This window comes from Oncorhynchus tshawytscha, linkage group LG12 (genome assembly GCF_018296145.1).
Source record: "Oncorhynchus tshawytscha isolate Ot180627B linkage group LG12, Otsh_v2.0, whole genome shotgun sequence".
NCBI classification, from domain to species: domain Eukaryota; kingdom Metazoa; phylum Chordata; class Actinopteri; order Salmoniformes; family Salmonidae; genus Oncorhynchus; species Oncorhynchus tshawytscha.
This window is the reverse complement of record NC_056440.1, coordinates 54,705,561-54,730,148: the sequence shown is the minus strand read 5'-3', so window position 1 is coordinate 54,730,148 and position 24,588 is coordinate 54,705,561. Positions and strand designations below refer to the sequence as shown.

The window sequence follows — 24,588 nt, the reverse complement described above, 5'->3', positions numbered from 1 at the left end:
ATGAGTCATTTTGGTTAGCATATTAGCAAGGCCCTTGACGTTGCTACTTACGGTAGGTGTTTTCTTAACCTCCGGCGCATTGCTCACCTCTGCAATCTGAATGGAAATGCTGTTAAACATGGCTAGCCTGGCTCCAAGTACAGAATGGAGAGTTTAAGTAAGCTAATGCTACACGTTAGCGTAAGCCATGGGGCATTTTGGTTAGCATATTAGCAAGGCCCTTGATGTAGCTACTTACGCTAGGTTTTTTCTTAACCTCCGGCGCCTTGCTCACCTCTGCAATCTGAATGGAAATGCTGTTAAACATGGCTAGCCTGGCACCAAGTACAGAATTGAGAGTTTGAGAAAGCTAATGCTACACGTTAGCATAAGCCATGAGTAATTTTGGTTAGCATATTAGCAAGGCCCTTGATGTAGCTACTTACGCTAGGTTTTTTCTTAACCTCCGGCGCCTTGCTCACCTCTGCAATCTGAATGGAAATGCTGTTAAACATGGCTAGCCTGGCTCCAAGTACAGAATTGAGAGTTTGAGAAAGCTAATGCTACACGTTAGCATAAGCCATGAGTAATTTTGGTTAGCATATTAGCAAGGCCCTTGATGTAGCTACTTACGCTAGGTTTTTTCTTAACCTCCGGCGCCTTGCTCACCTCTGCAATCTGAATGGAAATGCTGTTAAACATGGCTAGCCTGGCACCAAGTACAGAATTGAGAGTTTGAGAAAGCTAATGCTACATGTTAGCATAAGCCATGAGTAGTTTTGGTTAGCATATTAGCAAGGCCCTTGATGTAGCTACTTACGCTAGGTTTTTTCTTAACCTCCGGCACCTTGATCACCTCTGCAATCTGTATGGAAATGCTGTTAAAAACGTCTATCCTGGTTCCAAGTACAGGACAGAGATGAGTCAAAGAAAGCTAATGCTATAATTTAACTATGAATAATACATTTTGGTCCTCTGAGATTTATTTATTAGAGCTTGCTGATTGAAGTTAACACATGCTTGAGGGGTTACCTAAGTCCTCTTTACTTTAACATTTTTAGTGTACAGTGTGATTTTAGGTAGGGGCTGTTCTATAGCTACAACACTTAACCACAACCAATTTAACTGACTTAGATGAAAGTTCAGACAACACTGCTACAGGCTATTACTCAAATAAAATCTGCGGAACCCTTCAGGGCACCTGTCAGACCATTCCATATGTACCTCTGTTGTCTCTGCAGGCTCCACCTCCTCCATGTTTTTCAATTCAGGCTGTGGAACCACACTGGCCAATCCCTGGGCAATCCAGCCGATGACTGACCCCTGCCTGTGGAGAGATAAAATATGAAAATTGTTTTGATTAACAACCACTTTCATTGACAGCTTTGGCTGCGGCTTTGCTAAATATATGCATTAGAATGCGATGGGGGGGCTGTGAAAGCAGTTTACAGTAACGCAAGCGTGGGCAGTGGCAGAACTGGTACGAGTTTTGGACTTTTTAGGTTTGACATATCAGAAGATGCTAAATTCAGGTATTGTAGCTTATATTTGTTACATTGAACTTAATATTTTCACCATGGCATTCTAAATCTGAATAAATAAAAAATAGATGCCAATGAATGGGAAGTATTATGGGAACGATTGGCAGCATTTAGATGGTGCTAATCCCTTTCCCATTAGGTTAGCGATATCTACAAAACTCATGTAAGTACAAAATGTATTAACTTTTATTTATTCAGGGGAACCGAATTGAGACCAGTGTCCCATTTACAATGGTCACCTGAGGACAAAAATGACATCAATACGGCAACAACAAAGATATTTTAAAAAATACTACAAGACAGCTATAAATGTATTACATCAACAAGCTATAAGAATCAATTGAAACAAGTGCACACTTCGGTGAACACTTAATTAAACTGACCTATCCAGGTGTCATTTGTTTTGTAATGCATTCCATAACTGTGGTGCAGTTTTACCAAACTTTGTTCGAGACAAGCAATACCTCAAGAATGAATGGGTTTGGTATCTCTTTGTAAACAAGGGAGTAATGAAGTGAGCTACCGTCTGATACAGGATGCAGTGATTAAAACTTTCAAAACGTGATTAAAAAAGTGATTCAACTAGTATTAAAACTTCCACCTGTAATAAAGTTACGGGCTCTATCGTAGACGGCATCTCAAGAGTAGTGGCTTCTGCATTCTGGTAAATGGTGTCACCATAGTCAAGATCTGTCAGGAAAGTTGACTGTACTTTCTGCCGTACAAGCCCACTTTAAACCTTAGCTTTTAACCTAGCTCATCAGTATGTTTTTTAAACGTTCTTCATCAATCCAAATGCCGGGATATTTATAGGCGGGAACCCGCTCGACGAGAGAACCATCCAATAAGTGAATATAGAGCCCATCCGAGACAAATTTTACATGAATTAGAGAACAACATATTTTGTTTTGCCCGCATTAAGTGCAAGTTTTAAATCAACAAGGGCTTTCTGTAATGTATCAAAATCAGATCGCAGCTCTCACATAGCTTGGTCAACTGTCGGTGCAATGGCATACATTACTGTATCATCTGCATACTGATTAATATTACAGGATTTAATACATAGACCAATATTATTTATAAATAGTAACGAGAACTGGTCCCAAAATCGACTCCTGCAGTACACCTTAATATTGAGGAAACATTGTGCCCTGTCTGTCAAATAGTTCTTAAGTTCTTATCCCTTGTGTGGTGTTCGTGTCTGTGGGACCATTTTTCAATGTTTAGTATAAGAAAAATGATACAATTAATTATTTTTTTCAACCTGAGAATCATTGGCCTTGGCTTATCTTCTGTGAAGAACATGTCAAATAACACAATTTCGTTGAGTGCACACTGTGCACCCCCCTTACACATTTATATTACATATTTATTATTTGGTTCCACTGGACCCGAAGCTAATAAAAGTGTGGAAATGTGTGTGTGTGTGTGTGTGTAGATGAAAACAAGCAAAAATGAAACAAAAAGGTTTGCTGTGTGCCTTCGCTCTTCTCTTTCTCCTCCCCGGGCCTGCTGTTTCAACATAACACCAAGAACCTGTCTGTCTCCCTGCCTGTCTGCCTGTCTCCCACGTTTCTCGCACTCTTTACCCTTTGTAGTGTGTGAAACTACATAATGTCTTGCGGGAACCTGCACAATGTTATTACAATACATTATTTAAAATACATTATAAAAATTCTGTATTTTACCACACTCTACCCCAGCCAGGTGCAAATTGGGGGAGGGACACAACAAATAAATAGCTTTGCATGTGAGGCTCCTTACCACAATCAATCAGTATGGCAAAAATAATCTCTGCTCAGAGGGCCTTTGAAATAATCTTTGCAGAGAGAGAAATTAGTTAGGATGGTGCGTCTACCACTTTGGAAGATTAAGACATTTTCGAATATGAGGATCATGTCTCTGTCAATTCGGAGTCTGACAGTGAGTTGGAAGAAGAGGATGAGATTGACCCTCAGCCAGCCCCAGGACCAGCCCGTCAGCAACCAGTTTATCAGAAGGCTGCAGGAGGAGAAATATGGATGTAAAAAAAATTGTGAAATTGAATAGTCTTTTTGTCCAAGGAATGAGCCACACCGCATGGCTGCCAATGTGATAAGGATGCAACCAGGGCCGACGCGGATGGCGGTTACTCATGTGCAGGACAAGTCTTCTTTTGAACTGTTCATCCCAGACACCAACCAGAAAATCATTCTGGACTGCACCAATTTGGAGGGAAGGCATGTTTTTGGAAGGAGATGGACCAAACTCATTTACATGCATACTTTGTGACTATGTTCCTTGCTGATGTTTTCAGATGCAATGGGGAATCCACAGAATCCCTGTGGGATGCAGAAACTGGCGGAGAACTTTTCCGTGCAACAATGTCTCTGGAAAACTTTAATATTATTTCCAGGATTATTCCAATAACCGAGACACCATACCAGCTCGGCGGCAGAGAGACAAGCTTGCTGCAATCAGGTCAGTGTGGGACAGGTGGGAGGACTGCCTTCCCCTGTTTTACAACCCTGGGCCCAACGTTATTGTTGATGAGCAGCTTATGCCATTTAGGGACCACTGCCCCTTCAGGCAGTACATACCGTCTAAATATGGAATCAAGATCTGGTTTGCCTGTGACGCTGCTTCATCATAAGCGTGGAACTTGCATGTGTCTAAGGGGAAGCCAGATGGAGGAGTCTCTGAGAAGAACCAAGGGATGTGGGTTGTTCTGGACGTGACACAGGGACTCCGTGGCCACAACATCACATGCAATAACCTTTTTACTTCACACAAGCTGGGACAGGAGCTCCTCAAGAGGAACCTGACGATGGTAGGAACAGTACAAAAAAACAAGCCAGAGCTCCAACCTCAGCTGTTGAATACACGGAGCAGGCCTATCAATTCCTTTAAGTTTGTGTTCATGGCCGACACAGTCCTCAAGGATCTCTCTGTACTTTTCTCCTGAATTGTCTCCCAGTCCCTGCCGCTGAAAAACATCCCCACAGCATGATGCTGCCACCACCATGCTTCACCGTAGGGATGTTGCCAGGTTTCCTCCAGACGTGACGCTTGGCATTCAGGCCAAATAGTTAAATCTTGGTTTCATCAGACCAGATAATCTTGTTTCTCATGGGCTGAGAGTTCTTTAAGTGCCTTTTGGCAAACTCCAAGCGGGCTGGCATGTGCCTTTTACTGAGGAGTGGCTTCCGTCTGGCACCTCAATCATAAAGCCCTGATTGGTGGAGTGCTGCAGAGATGGTTGTCCTTCTGGAAGGTTTTCCCATCTCCACAGAGGAACTCAGGAACTCTGTCAGAGTGATCATCGGGTTCTTGGCCACTTCCCTGACCAAGGCCCTTCTCCCCCGATTGCTCAGTTTGGCCGGGCGGCCAGCTCTAGGAAGAGTCTTGGTGGTTCCAAACGTCTTCCATTTAAGAATGATGGATTCCACTGTGTTCTTGGGGAACTTCAATGCTGCAGAAATGTTTTGGTATCCTTCCTCAGCTCTGTGCTTTGAAACAATCCTTTCTCGGCGCTCTACAGACAATTCCTTCGACCTCATGGCTTGGTTTTTGCTCTGACATGCACTGTCAACTGTGGTCCTTGTATAGACAGGTGCATGCCTTTCCAAATCATGTCCAATCAATTGAATTTACCACAGGTGGACTCCAATCAAGTTGCAGAAACATATCAAGGATGGTCAATGGAAACAGGATGCACCTGAGTGGAATTTCTAGACTCATAGCAAAGGGTCTGAATACTTTTTTGCTTAGTCATTATGGGGTATTGTGTGTAAATTGATGCATTTTTGTTATTTAATCCATTTTAGCATAAGGCTGTAATGTAACAAAATGTGGAAAAAGGGAAGGGGTCTGAATACTTTCTGAATGCACTGTACATGCAGGCAGGGTAAAGTGGTAGATCATAATAATAGTAAAATAAAGAACAGAATAGCAGCAGCAAACAATGAGTGTAAAAGTGTGTGTGAGTGAGTGTGTATATTAAGTCTAGTGAGTGTGCGTAGGGTCAGTGCAAGATAGTTTGGATACCATTAGTTGACTATTTAGCAGTCTGGCTACTTAGCAGTCTTATGACTTGGGGGTAGAAGCTGTCTTAGAGCCTGTGGGTCCGAGAGCCGATGCTCTGGTAGTATTTGCCGGACTGTAGCAGAGTGAACAGTCTATGAATTTGGTGGCTGGAATCTTTGGCAATTTTCCGTGTTTTCCTCTGACACTGCCTGATATAGAGGTCCTGGATGGCAGGGAGCTTGGCCTCAGTGATGTACTGGGTTGTCCGCACCACCCTTTGTAGCGCTTTGTGGTCAAGGGCGGTGCAATTGCGATACCAAGCGGTGATGCAGCCAGTGAAGATGCTCTCGATGGTGTCACTGTAGAACTTTTTGGTGTAACCCAATCACGAGGCATGCCTACAGTTGGGAACACGCTGCAAATCTGTCAGTGAACAGCATACAGGTAAAACAGCTATTTCGCTATATTTCAAATACAATCGAGGGAAAACAGATTGGAAAGCAAATGACTCCTGCTAAAAAAATACTAATCTCCCTGTAGGCTACCAAATATGTTATCAACTTCCAAATAGGCCTATTGAGCGAACAATATTGTACAGAGTAAAAGAAGATAGAGGCTTTTGACATGGGCATCAGCCATCACCAGTGAGTGAGCTGCGCATCATTGGGTGAGTCAGTGAAACTGGAAAGCTTTTATAGGTCTATAATTTCCCCTAATATTGTACAATATGTACAGTACCAGTCAAAAGCTTGGACACCTACTCATTTTTTTATTTATTTGTACTATTTTCTAAATTGCAGAATAATAGTGAAGACATTAAAACTATAAAATAACACATGGAATCATGTAGTAACCAAAGAAGTGTTAAATTTGTATATATATACATATTTTATATTCTTCAAAGTAGCCATCCTTTGCCTTGATGACAGCTTTGCACACTCTTGGCATTCTCTCAACCAGCTTCACCTGGATTGCTTTTCCAACAGTCTTGAAGGAGTTCTCACCTATGCTGAGCACTTTTTTGGCTGCTTTTCCTTCACTCTGCAGTCCATCTCAATTGGGTTGAGGTGGGAGGATTGTGGAGGCCAGGTGTTGTGGAAGAATCAGAATTTGTTGGTAACATATGTAAGATGTTTTATATTCATCAAATGTGTGTAAGTTACTTCTCATCAGAATGGTATTTTTGTATAATACTGTGGCGGGGTTGCAGTTATCTGTTCTATGTCAAGACTAAGTTGCATGGGCCGCAGAGAGGGAAGAGGTCAAAGTGTCATTATGTGTAAACATATCTTTTACTCCCTACCTTTCCCAGCGGGGAAAGGAGGGTGGCAGTGTCTGGAATCATTCTATGCTCCCTCTAATGTTGTTTCTATCTTAACCTATAGCCTCATTCTCCTCTCCGTGAGTTTGTCCAGGATTGGTTGTATTTAGAATTGGTTGTATCTAAATGACAATTTGATATATGCCTGTTGATATGGAGGATTGGTTTATGGTTCTGGGGTTTGAGTAAGGGGACAAAGCTGAACGATTTATTATGTCTATGCTGTCTGACTATGTGTGTTCTTTGCTATTAAAGGATCGCAGTTGCAATGCAGGAGGGGCTCTCAGAGAATTCACTGAGAGACACTGAATTACCTGAGAGTCACAGGATTGTGATAGAGCTGATATAATTAAAGATGGACTTTGCTAACTAACTCTGACTTGTGTGTGTGGTTTGCTCCCATGATTTGGTAAATAGAGGAAATTTCCACGACACAGGTCATCTGATGCAGCACTCCATCACTCTCCTTCTTGGTCAAATAGCCCTTACACAGCCTGGAGGTGTGTTGGGTCCTTCTTCTGTTGAAAACAAATGAAAGTCCCACTAAGCGCAAAACAGATGGGACGGCGTATCGCTGCCGAATGCTGTGGTATTCATGCTGGTTGAGTTTGCCTTGAATTCTAAATAAATCAGTGACAGTGTCACCAGCAAAGCATCCCCACACCATCAAACCTCCTCCTTCATGCATCACGTGGGAACCATACGTGCAGAGATCATCCATTCACCTAGTCATAACGGTTAGAACCAAAATGACAGATTTCCACCGTTCTAATGTCCATTGCTCGTGTTTCTTGGCCCAAGCAACTCTAATGAACTTATCCTCTGCAGCAGAGGTAACCCTGGGTCTTCCTGTTGTGGTCCTCATGAGAGCCAGTTTCATTATAGCACTAGATGGGTTTTGCGACGGCACTTCAAGAAACGTTCAAAGTTCCAGAAATCTTCCGTATTGACTGACCTTCATGTCTTAAAGTAACGTTGGACTGTCGTTTCTTTTTGCTTATTAGAGCTGTTCTTGCCATAATATGGACTTGGTCTTTTACCAAAAACTGCTATCTTCTGTATACCACCCTCTCCTTGTCACAACTCAACGGATTGGCTCAAACGCATTAAGAAGGAAAGAAATTCCACAAATTAACTTTTAACAAGGTACACCTGTTAATTGAAATGTGCAAAGCTGCCATCAAGGCAAAGGGTGGTGTCACGCCTGCTCTCGCTCTCCCTCTCTGGCACTCGAGGGCGCCAGACGGCCTATCATTATGCACATCTGTCAAAAGTTTCGATCCTCCCAGAATGTTGACACTAAAATTGGAAGCATCAGGGAGGCCTTGTTTGTTGTTGGTGATGTTGGGTCCGGTTCCGGGGGTGCCTCAGCTAGCTCGTCGGGCTTCCATGCCATAGCTGGATCAAGAGGTTTTTCTCGCCCCGGTGGTCTCGGCAGGCGCCCACCCCACGTCATGCTTCAGCCGGCCATTAGGCTCCCACGCCTCAGCCGGTTCGCCAGGCTCCCACGCCGCAGCCGGGTCGCCAGGCTCCCACCCCGCAGCAGGTTCGCCAGGCTCCCACGCCTCAGCCGGTTCGCCAGGCTCCCACGCCTCAGCCGGTTCGCCAGGCTCCCACGCCTCAGCCGGTTCGCCAGGCTCCCACGCCTCAGCCGCTTTGCCGTGGGAGCACCAGACTGCCTATCATTATGCACACCTGTCCCCTACATTACGCGCACCTGAACTCCATCATTATTTGATTGTCTCCCCTTTATCTGTCTGTTCCTCACGTTATTCCCGGTGTCTGCATTGATGTCGTTATTTTGTCCCCTGTCCAGACGCTGTTCTGTCCTGTTTCATGTCCATAATTGATTAAATGTTCTCCCTGTACCTTCTTCCTGTCTCCAGCGACGATCCTCACAGGTGGCTACTTTGAAGAATCTCAAATCTAAAACATATTTTGATTTGTTTAACACTTTTTTTTCGTTATTTCATAGTTTTGATGTCTTCACTATGATTCTACAATTTAGAAAATAGTAAAAATTAAAGAAAAACCCTTGAACGAGTAGGTGTGTCCAAACTTTTGACTAGTACTGTGTATCTCCACACACCTAAGCTATTGGTGGATTCAAGACGAGGTTGTTTTTAAAAATCTCATAATCTCAGTTTGTCAGTGTCAAAGTAGTCATTTTGATAATTTGTGAGGTATAAAAAAAAATCCTGTTAAGTCTTCAATCATCTAAAATTATTTATGAAAGGCAACATTTTTCCCAGACTCTATGCTACAAACTCCCCTCCCCCCATGTGTGCAACTTCTGAAAGTGCCTCTACTCTACTGCTCTATGCCAGTATGCAAAATCGCTGAAAATCCATGCAATACTTGATTACAAAGGTGATTTTCTTTTTCATGCGTTGCTGTACCACCCTCAGGCTCACTATTTGTTCCGACACCTCCCAATTTACAAATTAAGTGTGTAACATAGTATTAATCAGCGTGAGACCATTTACTAACTCTTGAATAGTGATGTCCACACAGGAGAATAAACAGAATAAACAACACTCAGTAGTAAACTGCCTCTGGAAAATGCACAGACACGCAGACACAGAAGTGCTGTACCTGTTCTCCTCCTGTGTGGTGGAGGGCTGAAGGATAAGGATAAACAGAGAACAGAGTCAAACATGGCACACGAGATTTAACTCAAAACGATCTTGCAGTAACGTTGACACAAATCTGTAGTGGATCTCCATTTCTTACCAATTAGAAATCCACCAACATTAGTATCTATTTGCTATGATGACATATCATAGTGCTTACCTCAGTGTTGGATCTGCCTAGCCGGGCTGTCCCAGCAGGCTGGGGAAGAGAATTAGCAAAGCCATGGGTGATCCAAGTCAACACTCCAGCCTCACCACTACACAGAGATGGAGAGATGGGGGATAAAATAGTTAGAGGCAATATACACTGAGTTTACTAAACATTAAATTACATAGACTTACCAGGTGAATGCTATGATCCCTTATTGATGTTGCTTGTTAAATCCACTTCAATCAGTGTAAATTAAGGGGAGACAGGATAAAGAAGGCTTGAGACAATTGAGACATGGATAGTTTATGTGTGCCATTCAGAGTGTGAATTCAGCGAGTCAAAATATTTAAGGAAATTTGAGAAGATATATTAGTTTGGCCGAAGCAAAATAATATCTCTGTCTCTCGCGCTTCAGGAGTGTGAGTAGACGCGACGAGTATTACTTTATATTACCACGTGTTCCAGTAAAATTGCTAGCAAGAAACACCGATTGGGTTGAACGGGAGTGGGTGTTTACTAATGACGTCTCACGAATTGTAGGGGACCTTTTAGTGCTTTAAGTGAACAGGGCTAGCTTTACATTAGAAGCTAAGCTAACAATCAGTGGCTGGCAGCCATTCCCCCACTAATAAGTGATCCCTCATCCACAGGAAAATGTATTGCTGACCTCAGCAGCGATATAAACCCAATCTGTGCCAAAGGGCTGAGACTGTTAGATCACAATGCCATAAGCGAAAAAACAGCAGAAATTGCAACAGACGCCCTCCAAAATAAACCATCAGTTGCAGGCTTTGTAAAGGTTCTCTCCAGGTCAGCCCTGAAGTAAGGCCTCCAGCAGAGTACCGCAGTGCACAGCAGAAGCACAAGCAAGAAATGGTTGAGTTGAAGGGACAGGTGGATAGAACCAGGAAACGAATGACAAAAGGTGAAAAATAAAAGATACTGCTTGCCGAGGTACTGCAATTGAGAACAGAATATAAAAAAAATTGTATATATATATATATATACACATTTTTTAATTGGACATAAAGAAATACAGAATACAAATTGACCAGATACATGCTTTTACCCCCTATACTTATTGAACCACCTCCCTCTCTTTAACAGAAAAAGCAGCATACATTAAAAAAATATCTATGTTTATGATTGGAAATATATAAATATGCACAAAAACACAAAAATATCACAACATATGATCCCTTCCTTCCCACACCCTCCCATATGCCGTTGGCCAAAATTCTTACTCCTGTTCCAGAGAAGGCAACTGTTCAAAAAAAAGGAAATTAAAAGGCTGCCATCTCAAGAAAAAGTTATCAGTACATCCTCTCAGAGTGTATAACATTTTTTCTAAGTGTGGAAAAGACATTCAATCTTTCAAACAGGATGATGCAGTGGGAGGTTTGAAAGATATCCAGTGAAGCAAGAGCTGCCGGCGGGCTATAAGGGAGGCAAACGCTACAGCGTCTGCTTCACTTTTAGTGAGACTATGCAACAAAGATGGAACTCCAAAATATTGCTATTTGAGGACAAGTCTGCAGGTCAATATCTATAATTTTAGAGAGAGAGAGAGTATTAGAAAAGGATGACCCAATACTCAGACAGCTTAGAACATGAATAAAATATATGGTCTGCAGGAGTGAATGAACATCTATCACGTGTCATTCGTGTCTGGGAGGAATTTACTCCATTTTTCTTTGATGTATTCTGTGCAAGACTTTGATGAATTCTGTGCAAGACTTTGAACTAAATGAAACTTAACCGAGCACATGAGGATGTGGTGGAGTTAACCCTAAGAAGGGCCTCCTCCCACTAGTCATCTGCAAGGTCAAGTCACTACCCCAGTCGGTCTTGATTTTGTTTATCGGAGAGGGTTAAAACAGAATAGTGTCATAATCTAGAAATCAGACCTTGCCAATTTCACAGGAGGGACAAAATCTCATCTAGCAACATCTTGGGAGGTAGTTAAAGAAAGGTGGAAAAATGAGAGAGAACAAAGTTACGGGCTTGAAAATTGCAGAAAAGATTAGAATGAGCCAGATTAGATTTAGCTACAAGATCATTAAAACTGACCAGCTTCCAATGTAAAAAATAAATCTTGAAACAAACCAAACCTCTCACACCACAAAACAAAAGCCTGGTGGAGTTTGGAGGGTAAAAATAGGTGGTAAAAATGTTGATTAAATTGTCTCCAGATCTTCAAAGTAGAGCGCACAATGGGGTTTACCATGTACTTTGAAGGACACAAGCGCAGTGGGGTACAAGCAAGAGCAGAAAGGGAGGATAATTGGCAGGAGTTCGACTCTAATGAGCACCAGTTGGTACCTGGAGCATTTCACCAGACCATAATCTTTTGAAATTTGGCTGCCCAATAGTAAAGCAGTACATTTGGAAGTGCCAATCCTCCATCTTGTCTCCATCTTTGAAGTATTTCTCTACATATCCTAAGTGATTTGCCTGCCCAGATAAAATGAGCCTATCCAACTTAGTAAAAAATGATTTTGGCAGAAAGATCTGAAGACATTGAAAAAGGTATAGAAACCTAGGTAAAATATTAATTCTAACAGATTGGATTCTGCCAGCTAATAAGAGAGGAAGACTATTCCAGCATTGTAAGTCTGCTTTAATTAACTCGTGTGACTAGGCTTGCAAAGTTAGTTTTCTGGAGGGTAGCCAGAGAGTATTATATTCACGCCCAAATAGGAATAACCAGAGGGCGACAGACGGAAAGGCAGGGCTCCAAGGAGAACTCACTTGGCAGCAGGATTGATCGGAAAACATTCACTGTTCTGAATGTTCAATTTGTAACCTGAAAATGATCCAAAAGTGTTTAAAATATGCATTGTGTTATCGACAGAGTTCACAGGGTTAGTGATATATAATAGTAGATCATTTGCATACAGTGACACTTTGTGCTCTGTGAATGATGGTGATCATTTTAAAGCCAAGGAAAGCGGTTCTATAGCAAGAGCAAAAATAAGTGGGGACATAGGGCACCATTGATAGGTCCCTCTGGAGAGGGAGAAGTATTTTGAATGTTGAGAGTTGGTGTGTACGCTAGCCGTAGAAGCAGACGTATCCATGAGATGAAATTGAACCCAAAACCAAATCTTCCCAAAATCTTAAATAAAATAAATAATCCCACTCCACCCGGTCAAAAGCCTTCTCCGCATCAAGAGAAACAACAACTTCGGGGTCTGGAGAGATAGGAGAGAGTATAGTTTTCAAAAGCCGTCGTACATTGGAAAACAGTTGTCGCCCTTTGATGAAACTCATTTGATCTCTCATATATGACATCCTGAAGGAAGGGTTGCAACCAGCATGCTAATAATGTAACATCAGCGTTCAAAAGTGAGATGGCCGATATGAGTTGATCTAAGAATATTTTTGTAAAAATCGACGGGGAAGCCATCAGGGCCCTGGGCCTTGCCACTTTGCATTAACTTTAGACCCTTTGTTATCTCATCAAGATGCAGAGGGTTGTCCAGAACTTTACTCATGTCCATATCAATGGATGGGATATCCAAGTTATTGTAATGAACACGACGGGAGACAGAGAGCTGGTTTCAAGCTCAAGACGCAGCAGGTGTTTATTGTAAAGGACCACAGGAGGAGGCAGGTAGCTGGGTTCAAGGGCAGGCAGAAGGTCATACACAGGGGATCCAAAAAGGCAACAGCACAGGCAGGGAAAAGGCTAGTAATGTTGTCCGGGAGATCAGGCAATAGGTTGATAACAGGAAATCTGATAGGCTAAAGTATAGGTAGGGAATAGGCAAAAGGCGTCTTTAGTGAGGCAGGCAAACTATCATACATGGGAGGATTAAATGATGGGGAAAAACAGAGCTCCGAATAGAATAATAAACAAACAATACCTCACAATAATGGGGTGCAAAGAACTGAACTAAATAGTGTGTGATAATGACATACAGGTGTGTGAACAGGTGATCAGAATTCAGGTGATTGGGATCTGGAGAGTGAGCTGCGATCAGGGGGTCTATGTGTTTGAGAGTGTGAATTGGAAGCAGACGTTACAGTTATCTAAAAAGTTGTCCATAGCCGTATTATCTGATGGGGGTTTGGATTTGTAGAGGTTAGAATACAATGACACGAAATTTGAATTAATATTAGATTGATAACTTGTACGATTACGGGAGGAGTCATATACCTGAGAGAAAAGATGAGATGCCGACTGGCATTTAAGTTGGTGTGCCAAAAGGTGGCTGGCCTTGTCACCATATTCGTAGCATATTCGTAGTACGTCCCCTTTGTTCGTTGCAACAGAAACTCTGCTTTATCAGTGGAAAGCAGATTAAATGAGTTTGATGTTTCAGCCTCTATCTGGGCTCTATCTAAAAAAAAAAAGTAGTCTATGGGCGAGTAGGCTTGATGAACACGAGAAAAGTAGGAGGAGTCTTTTGTGACTGGGTGGAGGAAGCGCAATGGATCAACACAACCCATTTGGGTCATGAATTTAGAAAGAGGTCTTGTCATACCAGAAGGAGTTAGGGTTCTGGGATTAGACTGGTCAAGTCTTGGTTCAATAACACAGGTCCCAGCTGAAGATGAAGCGGGGTGTCAAGATTAGGGAGAGAGGCTCAAAGAGATGTCATAAATCTAGTGTCATCCCTGTTAGGGGGGGTAAACATTCGCAAGTACGACAGGGGTTTGGAAGAGCGTGTCACTAACTATTGTATAATGTCCTCCAGGATTTGAAATGTTCTGTGAGGGGGAAAACTGTTCTCGTTTGTGAATCACTATTGCTGTTCCCCTGGCTTTGCCGTTAAAATTAGAATTAGAAAACGTTTTTTTAAATCCTCTAAAAAGCAGAGCACAAGGATCTTTGGACAATGCCAACATAACCCCACCACCCCCAACATACACAAAAATAAAAATGATAGTACAACTCCCTTCAAAGAAAAAAGTACAAATACAAATCATAAACTCCTCATTATGAACGAGACGAGCAGCAGGAATGATCTCTTACTCAGCATCCGTTGATTACCCTACATGTGCAGTGAGGTCAAACCAACCTAGGAAAGGAGTTACATACGCCCTTGAAATAAAATAAAACGATATGTCAAGAGGCAAGTTTACATTTTGGGTTTCGGTCACACTAACCTTCAGCTTCAGTTATTGAAAAATGTTAACAGTGATTGGTGACATTACAATGGCCATGAAATGAGTGTAGTCCACTATGTGTCGCCACAGGGCTGAGTAATGAGAAACATTGAAATGAACCAGTAGGCTATGAAAATGGCTAGCCCCTCTACACACCGTCTTCCCTTATTAAGTGTCCAATGCTAGCTGCAACGCAGTTAAATTAACGCAGTCATCCAGTGGACTTCCACCTCCGAAACAAATGGCAAAATAGTCATGTCATGTGTAGTTTCAACTACAATACAACTAGTAAAGTGCTCTAATCATGTGTTTCGGTAGTATTATATTTCAGAATAAATCAGTTGGACAACTGGTCCCCTTAAGTACTAGTACTATTTCCAATGCCAGCACAGTCAGTCCAGCAACAATCATTAAGAGGATTAGAGACCTCCCAAGTCAAACTATGATAATAGCGACAGAGGAGTTAGTAGTCCCTCAGATTGCAACATGTGTATGGGATTCTCCAGAACACTCTTCTGATGGTCAACACACATGCCACTAATAAATATAACTCTCCATTCAGGAGGAAAGTTATTAGAAGTCATGAACCATGATCTCTCCGCATACGACTGGTTCAGTGCTTAGAGAGTACTTCCGTCGTGAGGTTAGCCCCTCCGTGGATAACATAGCTATGAAATAGACTCCTTCATACCTATCACTGCTACAATGGTGTAAGACACAGTGACGTGTAGTAAAACTACTACAGGTCCCCTTAGCACGTCTTGAGGTCAACATCAATTCTTACTGACACACGGTCATTGACCTGGAAATGATCTGATGACGTCAGACTCATTCTGAACAGGTTGCAACCTACCAGGATACTTGGTTCTTTCCCTTGGCATGTGCGCTTATGTAAGCATGAACACACGTACAACGGAACATTTAATGAGGATGTATGCTCCGATCACAAAATACCAGCAAAATAAGTAAAGTCGAACATTTACTCTGAGGCCTTTGCCTCTACAGCTACAGTACTCAGCAGTTTCTCCAAAGAGGTTCATAGGTCATCCCTGTAGACTTCCCGAAACTGGTGCCTTGCAGCTGTAGACTAATCATGTAGTTATCAACTTAGGACAGTGCCCTAAGCAACACACCACAAAGTAGGAACGCCCTAGATATGACATTAGACAATGCCATGATAGTCATTTTGACAAGATTTTGAATGTACGTATGTAGAATGTAGTCAAATTAGATGCTTACGGTGTGGTAACTATATTTTGTGTCTCTTTTATTTATGATTTAATTCCTTTTCATTTCATTTCTTTTGACACATAGGAAGTGATAGAGCCATAAACAAAGTCCCCATACAACCATCATTTAGTGCCACAACACCACTCATTTGGGAAGAAAGTAAATTATATAATTTTGTGACTGTGTGTGCGTTGTTAACATCTGCCTAAGTTACTGCCCAGATCTCCCAGTCTGGACGAACAGAGACGGGTCCGGAACGGCGATCCCAATCCGGACATCACCTTGTGGCGCCCTGTTCCATTTGCAGAAATCCTACCCAGGTCAACCACCAGAGGGAGACTGCAACGACGATTACCAACCGGACATCCACTGCCCATCCTTGTTTTGGACTGCTCCGCTTTCAGAGAGCCTACCAAGGTAAACCACCAGAGGGGGACCGCAACAGAGACCAACAACCAGGACATCACGTGGTCATTATTTTATGTTGGTTTGCAACTTGCAGGATAATCACAAGATTTAAACCACCAGAGGGGGACTGTCATGACGTGGCCCGTTTCTGGGTGTAGATCGTGGTTACACCCTTCCTCACTCTCTCCTAAACCCAGGTTTTGTTATCTCAGGTCATCAATTTCTGGCAGAGACTCTCTCCCCCTGGTCATGTAGAAGGAGAGGGAGAGAGCACAGAGAGAGAACAAAGCACTTCACTTGGCCAAACTCCTATATCCCAAAAATGAGAGAATTAAACAATATCTTTACTTTAGAGAATGTGGGAAGGGTCCGTGGACACGTAAGGGACAGTTATGATGAGTGCATTTCATTTGATGATCTCATGAAGGACAGGAAACACACATAATGGTATCTCTTAAAGTGTACATTTCCCAGCTGTCAGGTTTACATCTAAATATTGTTGTGAACGTATGTGATTAAACATGAAACTATTAGTGAAAAGATGTAATGTGATGTTCACCTTTTAAATGAGAGTATGGATTTTCCTAAAAATATGAACTAGTCAGTGGCCACACCCACCTGAGCATAGACATTACGTTGGCGTCATGGACCTCTCTTTTCTACTGAAATGCATAAAACCCACTCCTGATGAAATTCACACCAGACCACACAAACCTCGGTGTAAACTAAGGTTGCAAATGTTTGAATTTCTAAGACCAAAACATGCCGGGTGATGCTGGTGTGTGAGGTGGTTTAAACTACAACTCTACCAAAGGACAAGACTATACCACGTGGAGCATTGGTTACATGGCTGAAAATGGTTCAACTCTGAGACTATCGCTCCCTACAGAATAAGAGCAAATCTTAGACGTATAATTACTAGTCTGCAGCTAGAAATGATGTAAACCTAGGACGAGAATACAGACAACCGCCGAAGCAACTATTCTATGAAAAACATTTCTGAATGGTACTCCGAAGGTTTCATTCTAACCACCTACAACCACGAAAGGTTGTGCAGATAACCAATAATTTTACAGCGTTCAGTTGAGACTGATAGAAGGTAAAGAATAATTCATGATTGACTGCTATTGATATAAAAGATCTTCAGATCTTTAAGAGTGGATTTGGGAGAAAGCTGCTCTATATAAACAAATGTTTCCGTGGTGCCCCAGATTCCTAATGAGTTAGTTATTGCCTGATTCATTTATTAAGCAAATAATTAAATGTTAGGTAATCGATTTGAAAATAGCATGTCATCTCATTTAACCATAGTAAAGACATGACAGTGGGCTCAATAGCATTCCGCTATAGGATTTCCTCTGATCCTGGTCTGATCCCTCTGATCCTCTCTGTCCTCCTGGCACACCATATGTGCCCACAGCCAACTAGGCCACTGGGTCATATGGAACTCTCTCTCTCTCACATGTAAATTAGCTTCATTGGCAAGAGAGGGGAAATCAATGTTGCCAAAGCAATACAATACAGAAAGAAATCGTGTCAAATCAATGTTGAAAGATCCCCTCCTTTTCTCTGTTGGTGAGCATTGACAAACTATAAGTATTGAATTCCAGCCATAGATACACTCACCCATTCTCCTCGGCGACCTCCTCCTCTTTGGCCTTGGCAGGTTTTAGAGCTGTCAATCATAATTAAAGAACAGTGTGAGACGGCTGTCCGTCTATGCTGCTGATACAGATCAATTTACCGACTTTAGTAGACAAAGGGAATTGTTTATAGATTAGGTTTAAGTCAGTTATTACCTTCTTGTTTCTTCTCTTCTTTGAATGTTACTTGTTTTACCTGTTTTAAACACAAAGCGACAGTTTGAGTAATAGAACATTTAAATGGTGATACAATCTCCCCCTTTTCTTTCTCTCACTTTTGGGGGACTTACTGTTGCAGGTGAGGCATTGGTCTTCTCCTCATCTCCTAGTTTCCCAGGAGGCTGGGGAACCCCCTTCACCACCCAGCTGAACATCCTGCAACATACACAAAGTGACAATTACTGTGCTAAATCCACTACTATGGTAAACTCGGGGAAACAAGGAAACAAGGAAACCACTGGTAAACTGGATCTTGAGGTAAACCACCAGGCAAATACACAAATAAGTTGTTTAAAGGGGCAATCTGCAGTAGATACTTCCATTTTTGGATGTACAAATTAATAATGTGCTCCTATTAATTCTTACAGAATATACAGTGCATTCAGAATGTTTTCAGACCCCTTCACTTTTTCCACATTTTATGTTACAGCCTTGTAAAAAATGTTTTTTAATTGTAACAAAGCAAAAACAGGTTGGTATAAAAAATAAAAAATATGACTTTTCAAAAATATTCAGACCCTCTACTTTGTTGAAACACATTTGGCAGCAATTACAGCATTGAGTCTTCTTGGATATGATGCTTCAAGCTTGTATTAGAGTTTCTCCCATTCTTCTCTGCTCTATGGACAAGTCCTACAGCCTCATGGCTTGGTTTTTGCTCCGACATGCACTGTCAACTATGGGACCTCATATAGACAGGTGTGTGCCTTTCCAAATCATGTCAAATCAATTGAATTTACCACAGGTGGACTCCAATCAAGTTGTAGAAACATCTCAAGGATAATAAATGATAAATGGAAACAGGATGCACCTGAGCTCAATTTCGAGTCTCATATCAAAGGGTATGAATAGTTATGTAATTAAGGTCAACCAAAAATATTTCTTAAAACCTGTTTTTACTTTGTCATTATGGGGTATTGTGTGTAGATTGACGAGGAAAAACATTTATTTAATCCATTTTAGAATAAGGCTGCAACGTATCAAAATGTGAAAACAGTCAAGGGGTCTGAATACTTTCCGACTGCACTGTAGCTTATAAATGCTTCAAGAGCTTAGTTCAACTGTTGTACCCCGTCAGAACCCCAAATATATGCGTGTTTAACTCCAATGTTTGTCAACAAAGTAAATGTAAACAAACCGCTTATGGCCTCAGTGGGGGTATAAAGGTTTTTAATTGTTTCAACAGCTGATTGCCACATTAAAGTCTTTGAGTATATGTGAGTCAATCTGGGTCCGCAGCCAGACACCTGGTGTGTTTTCTGCCTGTTTTTCTACCCTCTCTCTCCTTACCCTACCTCTACTGTTCCTCTCTACCCTGCCATTGGCTTGTTAACCTGCCTGTTCCTGTCCTGCTGGACAGGAACAGGCAGTTTGTCTGTTCCTGCTGTTTGTCTCTCCATCTAACCCTCCCTTATCTCTTTGTTGTACGTCTCCTGTAATTCCCTTCCCTCCTTTCTTAGCTTATTAACCTTCCTGTCTAACCTACTGTATGTCCTGGATAGGGTCCTGCCACCTGATCATGGCCGATAGAGGGGTATTTGCAGCCATGTTTGGTAAGAAGCTCTTAACACAGCACTCTAAATAGCTCACCAGACAGTCTTGATGTTTACTTTCGGAAAACACCCATCCACCAAAAACCACATAACGTTAAAGTAATTTCCGTAATACCATAGTTAAAACCAAATACTGCTACAAATCATAGCTTTATCGATTTAATATGCAGATATTTCTGTTGTGAGCCTGTGAGTATTGTAGAGTTTGGGAGGAAATTTCCCTACATAATGGTGCCACGTGAGAGTACAATTCCCTACATATGGTGGTGCCCCATGTGAGGAGACAATCCCCTACAGCAGTGTTTCTTAACCTTTTCACGATTAAGTTTCAAATAATTTGAATGGTCCCTCCAAGCCTGAGTTTTTTAAAATGTGCTTTATGTCAGAATGTGATTGTTATGCAACAGGACAGTTAACCTGCATTGCCCTCAAACCTGCTAATTATCTATAGGCTGTGTTTCAGTTTGTACATTCCAATTCACTAGATTAGCTAGATGAGCCTGACAAACTTCTCTCTTCGATGAGAGCCCAAGCACTCCCCTAGTGTTTTCTCAGGTCAAGTATGCAGATATTTGCGCATCTCTAGTCAGAACAGAACCTGATCAAACGTTTACCCCCTGGCACATTTTCCTGCTGTTGACCGTTCTCCTTAAACTCCACCTTCCCCCTCTGCATCTTCCTGCTTCTGAATATCGGCACCCCCTTCCTGTTCGACCGGACTATGCCACAGGCCCCTGTGTTGTTGGAAAGCTGATGCTGGAAGATTGTGGGATTGCTGTACTAATTGTAAACATACAATGTGTGGCCCTTTGAACCTGGTTGGTTAGCTACCAGCAGATTCATGCAGGGTAGTAACATCACAAGTTGTGATTATGGTTCATTGTTTACCTAGCTAGCTAACATTAGCTGGCTGGCTCGCTAGGCTAATGTTATGTGTATGACCTTATTATTCATATCTCAGAGTCGTTTGCTTAGCTAGCTATAGCCTAATGTTAGCTAGCTAACATTGAACCTGGTTGGTTAGCTACCTGCAGATCCATGTAGGGTAGTAACGTCATGAGTTGTGATTATGGTTCATTGTCTTAACAAAAGACTCCACTATGCAAAGAACCATTTCAGGTGCGTTTGTAAATTCAGGCTGGCCATCTACTCCGATTTCAGAGCACTCTCGTCTGAGTGTGCCAGAGAGCGCCGAATAACTGATGAATTTACAAACGCTCAACAGCCATTTAATATGGGCGGTGTCAGTAAACCTCAGTAACCTCATCGGCCAGAGCGTCTGGTGTGCGCTCTGAACACGAAACACTCAGAATTTACGAACAGACAATCTGACAGCACAGTTGCAGTCACCAACGCTCTGGATAACATAACAGCCTAATCAGCTCTGCTAGGGCCAGTAATGTTCAATGAGCTGTTCTCTCTCACTTCAACTTTCATAGCAAAATTACTTTCCCATTGCTTTTCAACTGTTGTGTATTATATACCATTTTGTAGCTCTGAGTCTCTACTTTTATCCAATGTAAAAAACAAAATGTCAAATTTTGCTACATAAGACCGATTTGAGCCCGTCGGTCACAAATATGATGTGTGTAAAAATTATTTTTGAAGGTTGTGCTGGTTATGATGTGCTAATGCTAAGCTGATTGCCAGCTATGTGTGGAGCCATGTTTGTTGACAACATACAATGCATTCTGGGTGTCATGTAAACATCTGTCAGACCAAAGATGCTATAAGAAAACGAGGTGAAGGGATAGTTCACTTGTTTTTCGAGTAAACCTCCGGAAGTGAATGATGGGAAGTGAATAATGATAATGACACACCCCCTTCTACATGCATACTGTAAACAGACCCAACTAATCGTGTAACCGCTTCTTATTTGTTGTTGACTCGGAAAAACAAACATGTCTGCATGCACATGTAACGGATTTGAAACGGCTAGCTTAGTTAGCGGTGCGCGCTAAATAGCATTTCAATCGGTGACATCACTTGCTCTGAGACCTTGAAGTAGTAGTTCCCCTTGCTCTGCAAGGGCCGCCGCTTTTGTGGAGCGATGGGTAACGATGCTTCGAGGGTGACTGTTGTTGATGTGTGCAGAGGGTCCCTGGTTCGCGCCCGGGTATGGGCGAGGGGACGGTCTAAAGTTACACTGTTACACACAAACTAACCACCATTGGATTACTTCAGTCTTTTACAAAGTATTTTACTCATCTATTTCCATCACTGGTGAGCTGACCTGTAATGAATTGTAAATAGTCATTGCTATTAGCTACTTATAATTATGGTTTATGTCAGCCGAGAGATAGCTAAATATGACCGCTTGTGTTAGCTCACTCTTTCCTCAGCGCTAGGACTAATGTAGCATACATTTTCTGATTATGATGGGAATTGTGTTATGCTGTTCCTACTTCTGTGAATGTCTGAACATTGCGGCCAAAAATAAACTGCTCACATTGAGGACATACCGTCGTTAAGACTGTGTTGGTGCAATTTGTTTCTGTGAAAAAGCAGTGTAGCCAACTCAAACGCTGACTGTTGCATCAATTGTAACTAGACATGTTAATGAAGTGTTGTCGAGGCGAAAGAAACGCACACCTATTTAAGCGAGGTGCTGACTTGCGGAGGGGAACACTTAAAAAAATGAAGGAGAGCCGCACAGTCTCGGAGCTCAGACGCAAAAATGTTATGTCCAACGTTTCGACAGACAAGTTGTCTTCATCAGGGTATAATGACAAACACTGCGGGGTGACTCGTTTATATAGTGTCAAAAGACACACACAGGTGTCTGTAGTCATGGCCGGGTGTGGCCTGATATCATTGGTTAATTCTCATATATTAAAATAGCATACCAAAAACATAAATGGATAAAGTACGATCATAGGTACAATTTGGCTACATAAGCCTACAAACATTTACAATAGCAAAATCACAATAATCCCAAGAATGTCTTCAGATCTCCGAAGGGAGCAAGGGTCTTTAAATTAAAGTTCCAGGCAGCCTCTTGTTTTAATAATAAATTGTCAAGGTCATTCACTCTCTTAGGGAGGTTGACACGTTCAATGCCGATCTAACGTAGAGACAAAATCGAGTGGTTTGCTTCCAAAAAGTGGGCCGTAACTGGGTAAGTCGAGTTTTTGCACCAAATGATGGTACGATGCTCTGAGATACGTACTTTTAATTCACGCTTTGTTTTACCCACATCATTTTTACCACAAGGACAAGTTCTAAGATAAATAACTGCCTTAGTGGAGCATGTGATAACGCCTTTAATTGGGATCTGTTTCCCTGTTTGGGGGTGTTTGAAGGATCTACATTTATAAGTGCCATTGCATTGAACACAGCCATTACACTTGTAGTTTCCCTCCAGTAGGGGCGCAAATAGACGTTGTGCAGGGATATCTTTGGGTGGTAAATCAGAGTTTACCAATTGATCTCTGAGGTTTCTGCCCCGCGAGAATACGACTAAGGGAAGGTCCAAAAACACATTACCGATACTATCATCGGATCTTAGAATGTGCCAATGTTTGTGAACGATTCCCTTCATTTGTTCAGAACACTTTGAATATGAAGGGGTCTAATCACACCGGTTTGAGCGTACGCTACAGAGACCATTGTACAATGATGAAACCAGTGTGCTCGTACACATCAAGCGGTTAATCCTGGTCCTAGGTTCCTATGGCGGAGCACATTTTTGCTTTTGCCTTAGCAGTACACATCTGATTCAAATCATCAAACTTGATGATGAGTTAATCATTTAAATCAGCTGTGCAGTGCTAGTGCAAACACAAACATGTGCACCCCTTTGTGACCAGGACCAGGATTAAGAAACTCTGACCTACCGTTTTGATGAAAAATGTGTTGCAAATGTTGCCAACCAGTGATACTGATCTCTTATATCAACTCTTCTTCCATTACAAAAGACACACAATTCCGTTCCAAAGCTACGTCGATGTCTCTCCCTAAAACAAAAACAGAGCTACCACAGAGACATGACGGCCACGAACCACTGAGGGGACACCCACCAAGTGCTAGGAGATACTATTTGGAAGACATGTAGACATATAGCAAACATGTAACAAAGGCTGGTCTAGTTTATAGTCAGTCTCGTTTTAGCGGTAGTCTCTTGTTAGCGGTAGTCTCTTGTTAGCGGTATGGTATGCCACTGATAAAGTCTACACCAGCGGTCACCAAGCCTTGGCCTCAATACCTTGATTAGCTGAATCAGGTGTACTAGCGCTGCCTTGGAACATAACTCTGCTTACCCAGGGTTTACCCCCACTGGTCTACCTGTAGTTTGGAATCTAACAGTAGTTTGAGGATGCATAGGGGGACTTCTATAAGAGTGAGGGTGCTGGGACTTACCTGAGGGTCTTAACAGTGGCCCGTCATCCCAGAAGCGGTGAGAGTGTGTAGGCTGCGGAGCGCTGGGCGATGTGGGAGGATTAAAGCAAGCTAGGCTGTGCCAACGGGATTAGCCGCCTGAAGGACAGCACTCGCTGCTCCGCTGAAAGGGTGGGGCAGGGATTAGCCTGCAGAACCCACAGAAACCTGGAGAACATTTCAGAAGAAGCAGAGAAGACCCAAAGCGTCAAAACAAGGAGAGGATCTGCATGAAGAACTGGAGATCAAGGTTTGGCGAGACAACCTTTCTCCTGACAAATAATATTTGTTAGTTTGAGAATCTTAGAAAACCCAGAACCAAGATCCCTGATTCCGGATCCCATAACCAATCCAACAGAACCAGTGAAGCTGGAGAAGCCCACTTAGGCTTTATAATTATTGTTTGTCTGTTT

At 42.2% G+C, this 24,588-nt stretch overlaps 1 protein-coding gene across 10 annotated transcripts in view; it reads right to left on the bottom strand.

Annotated features, from left to right (window-relative positions):
- The window catches only part of LOC112263469 (cyclic nucleotide-gated cation channel beta-1-like), a 76,346-nt gene extending 52,110 nt beyond the window's left edge, over window positions 1-24,236 (bottom strand). For 7 of the 10 annotated variants that reach the window (XM_042330757.1, XM_042330762.1, XM_042330759.1 and 4 more), the window contains exons 1-12: window positions 24,158-24,236; window positions 18,317-18,401; window positions 18,183-18,222; window positions 18,010-18,058; window positions 9,640-9,736; window positions 9,442-9,467; window positions 1,204-1,306; window positions 800-844; window positions 613-657; window positions 426-470; window positions 239-283; window positions 52-96 (exon numbers count right to left, since the gene is read on the bottom strand). In XM_042330757.1, the coding sequence (XP_042186691.1) occupies window positions 52-96; window positions 239-283; window positions 426-470; window positions 613-657; window positions 800-844; window positions 1,204-1,306; window positions 9,442-9,467; window positions 9,640-9,736; window positions 18,010-18,058; window positions 18,183-18,222; window positions 18,317-18,400 (624 nt within the window). In that variant the 5' untranslated portion in view covers window position 18,401; window positions 24,158-24,236. The remainder of the gene's footprint in view (window positions 1-51; window positions 97-238; window positions 284-425; window positions 471-612; window positions 658-799; window positions 845-1,203; window positions 1,307-9,441; window positions 9,468-9,639; window positions 9,737-18,009; window positions 18,059-18,182; window positions 18,223-18,316; window positions 18,402-24,157) is intronic. The other 3 variants (XM_042330760.1, XM_042330761.1, XM_042330765.1) reach the window with 3 other exon arrangements.
- Window positions 24,237-24,588: the final 352 nt, after the last annotated feature.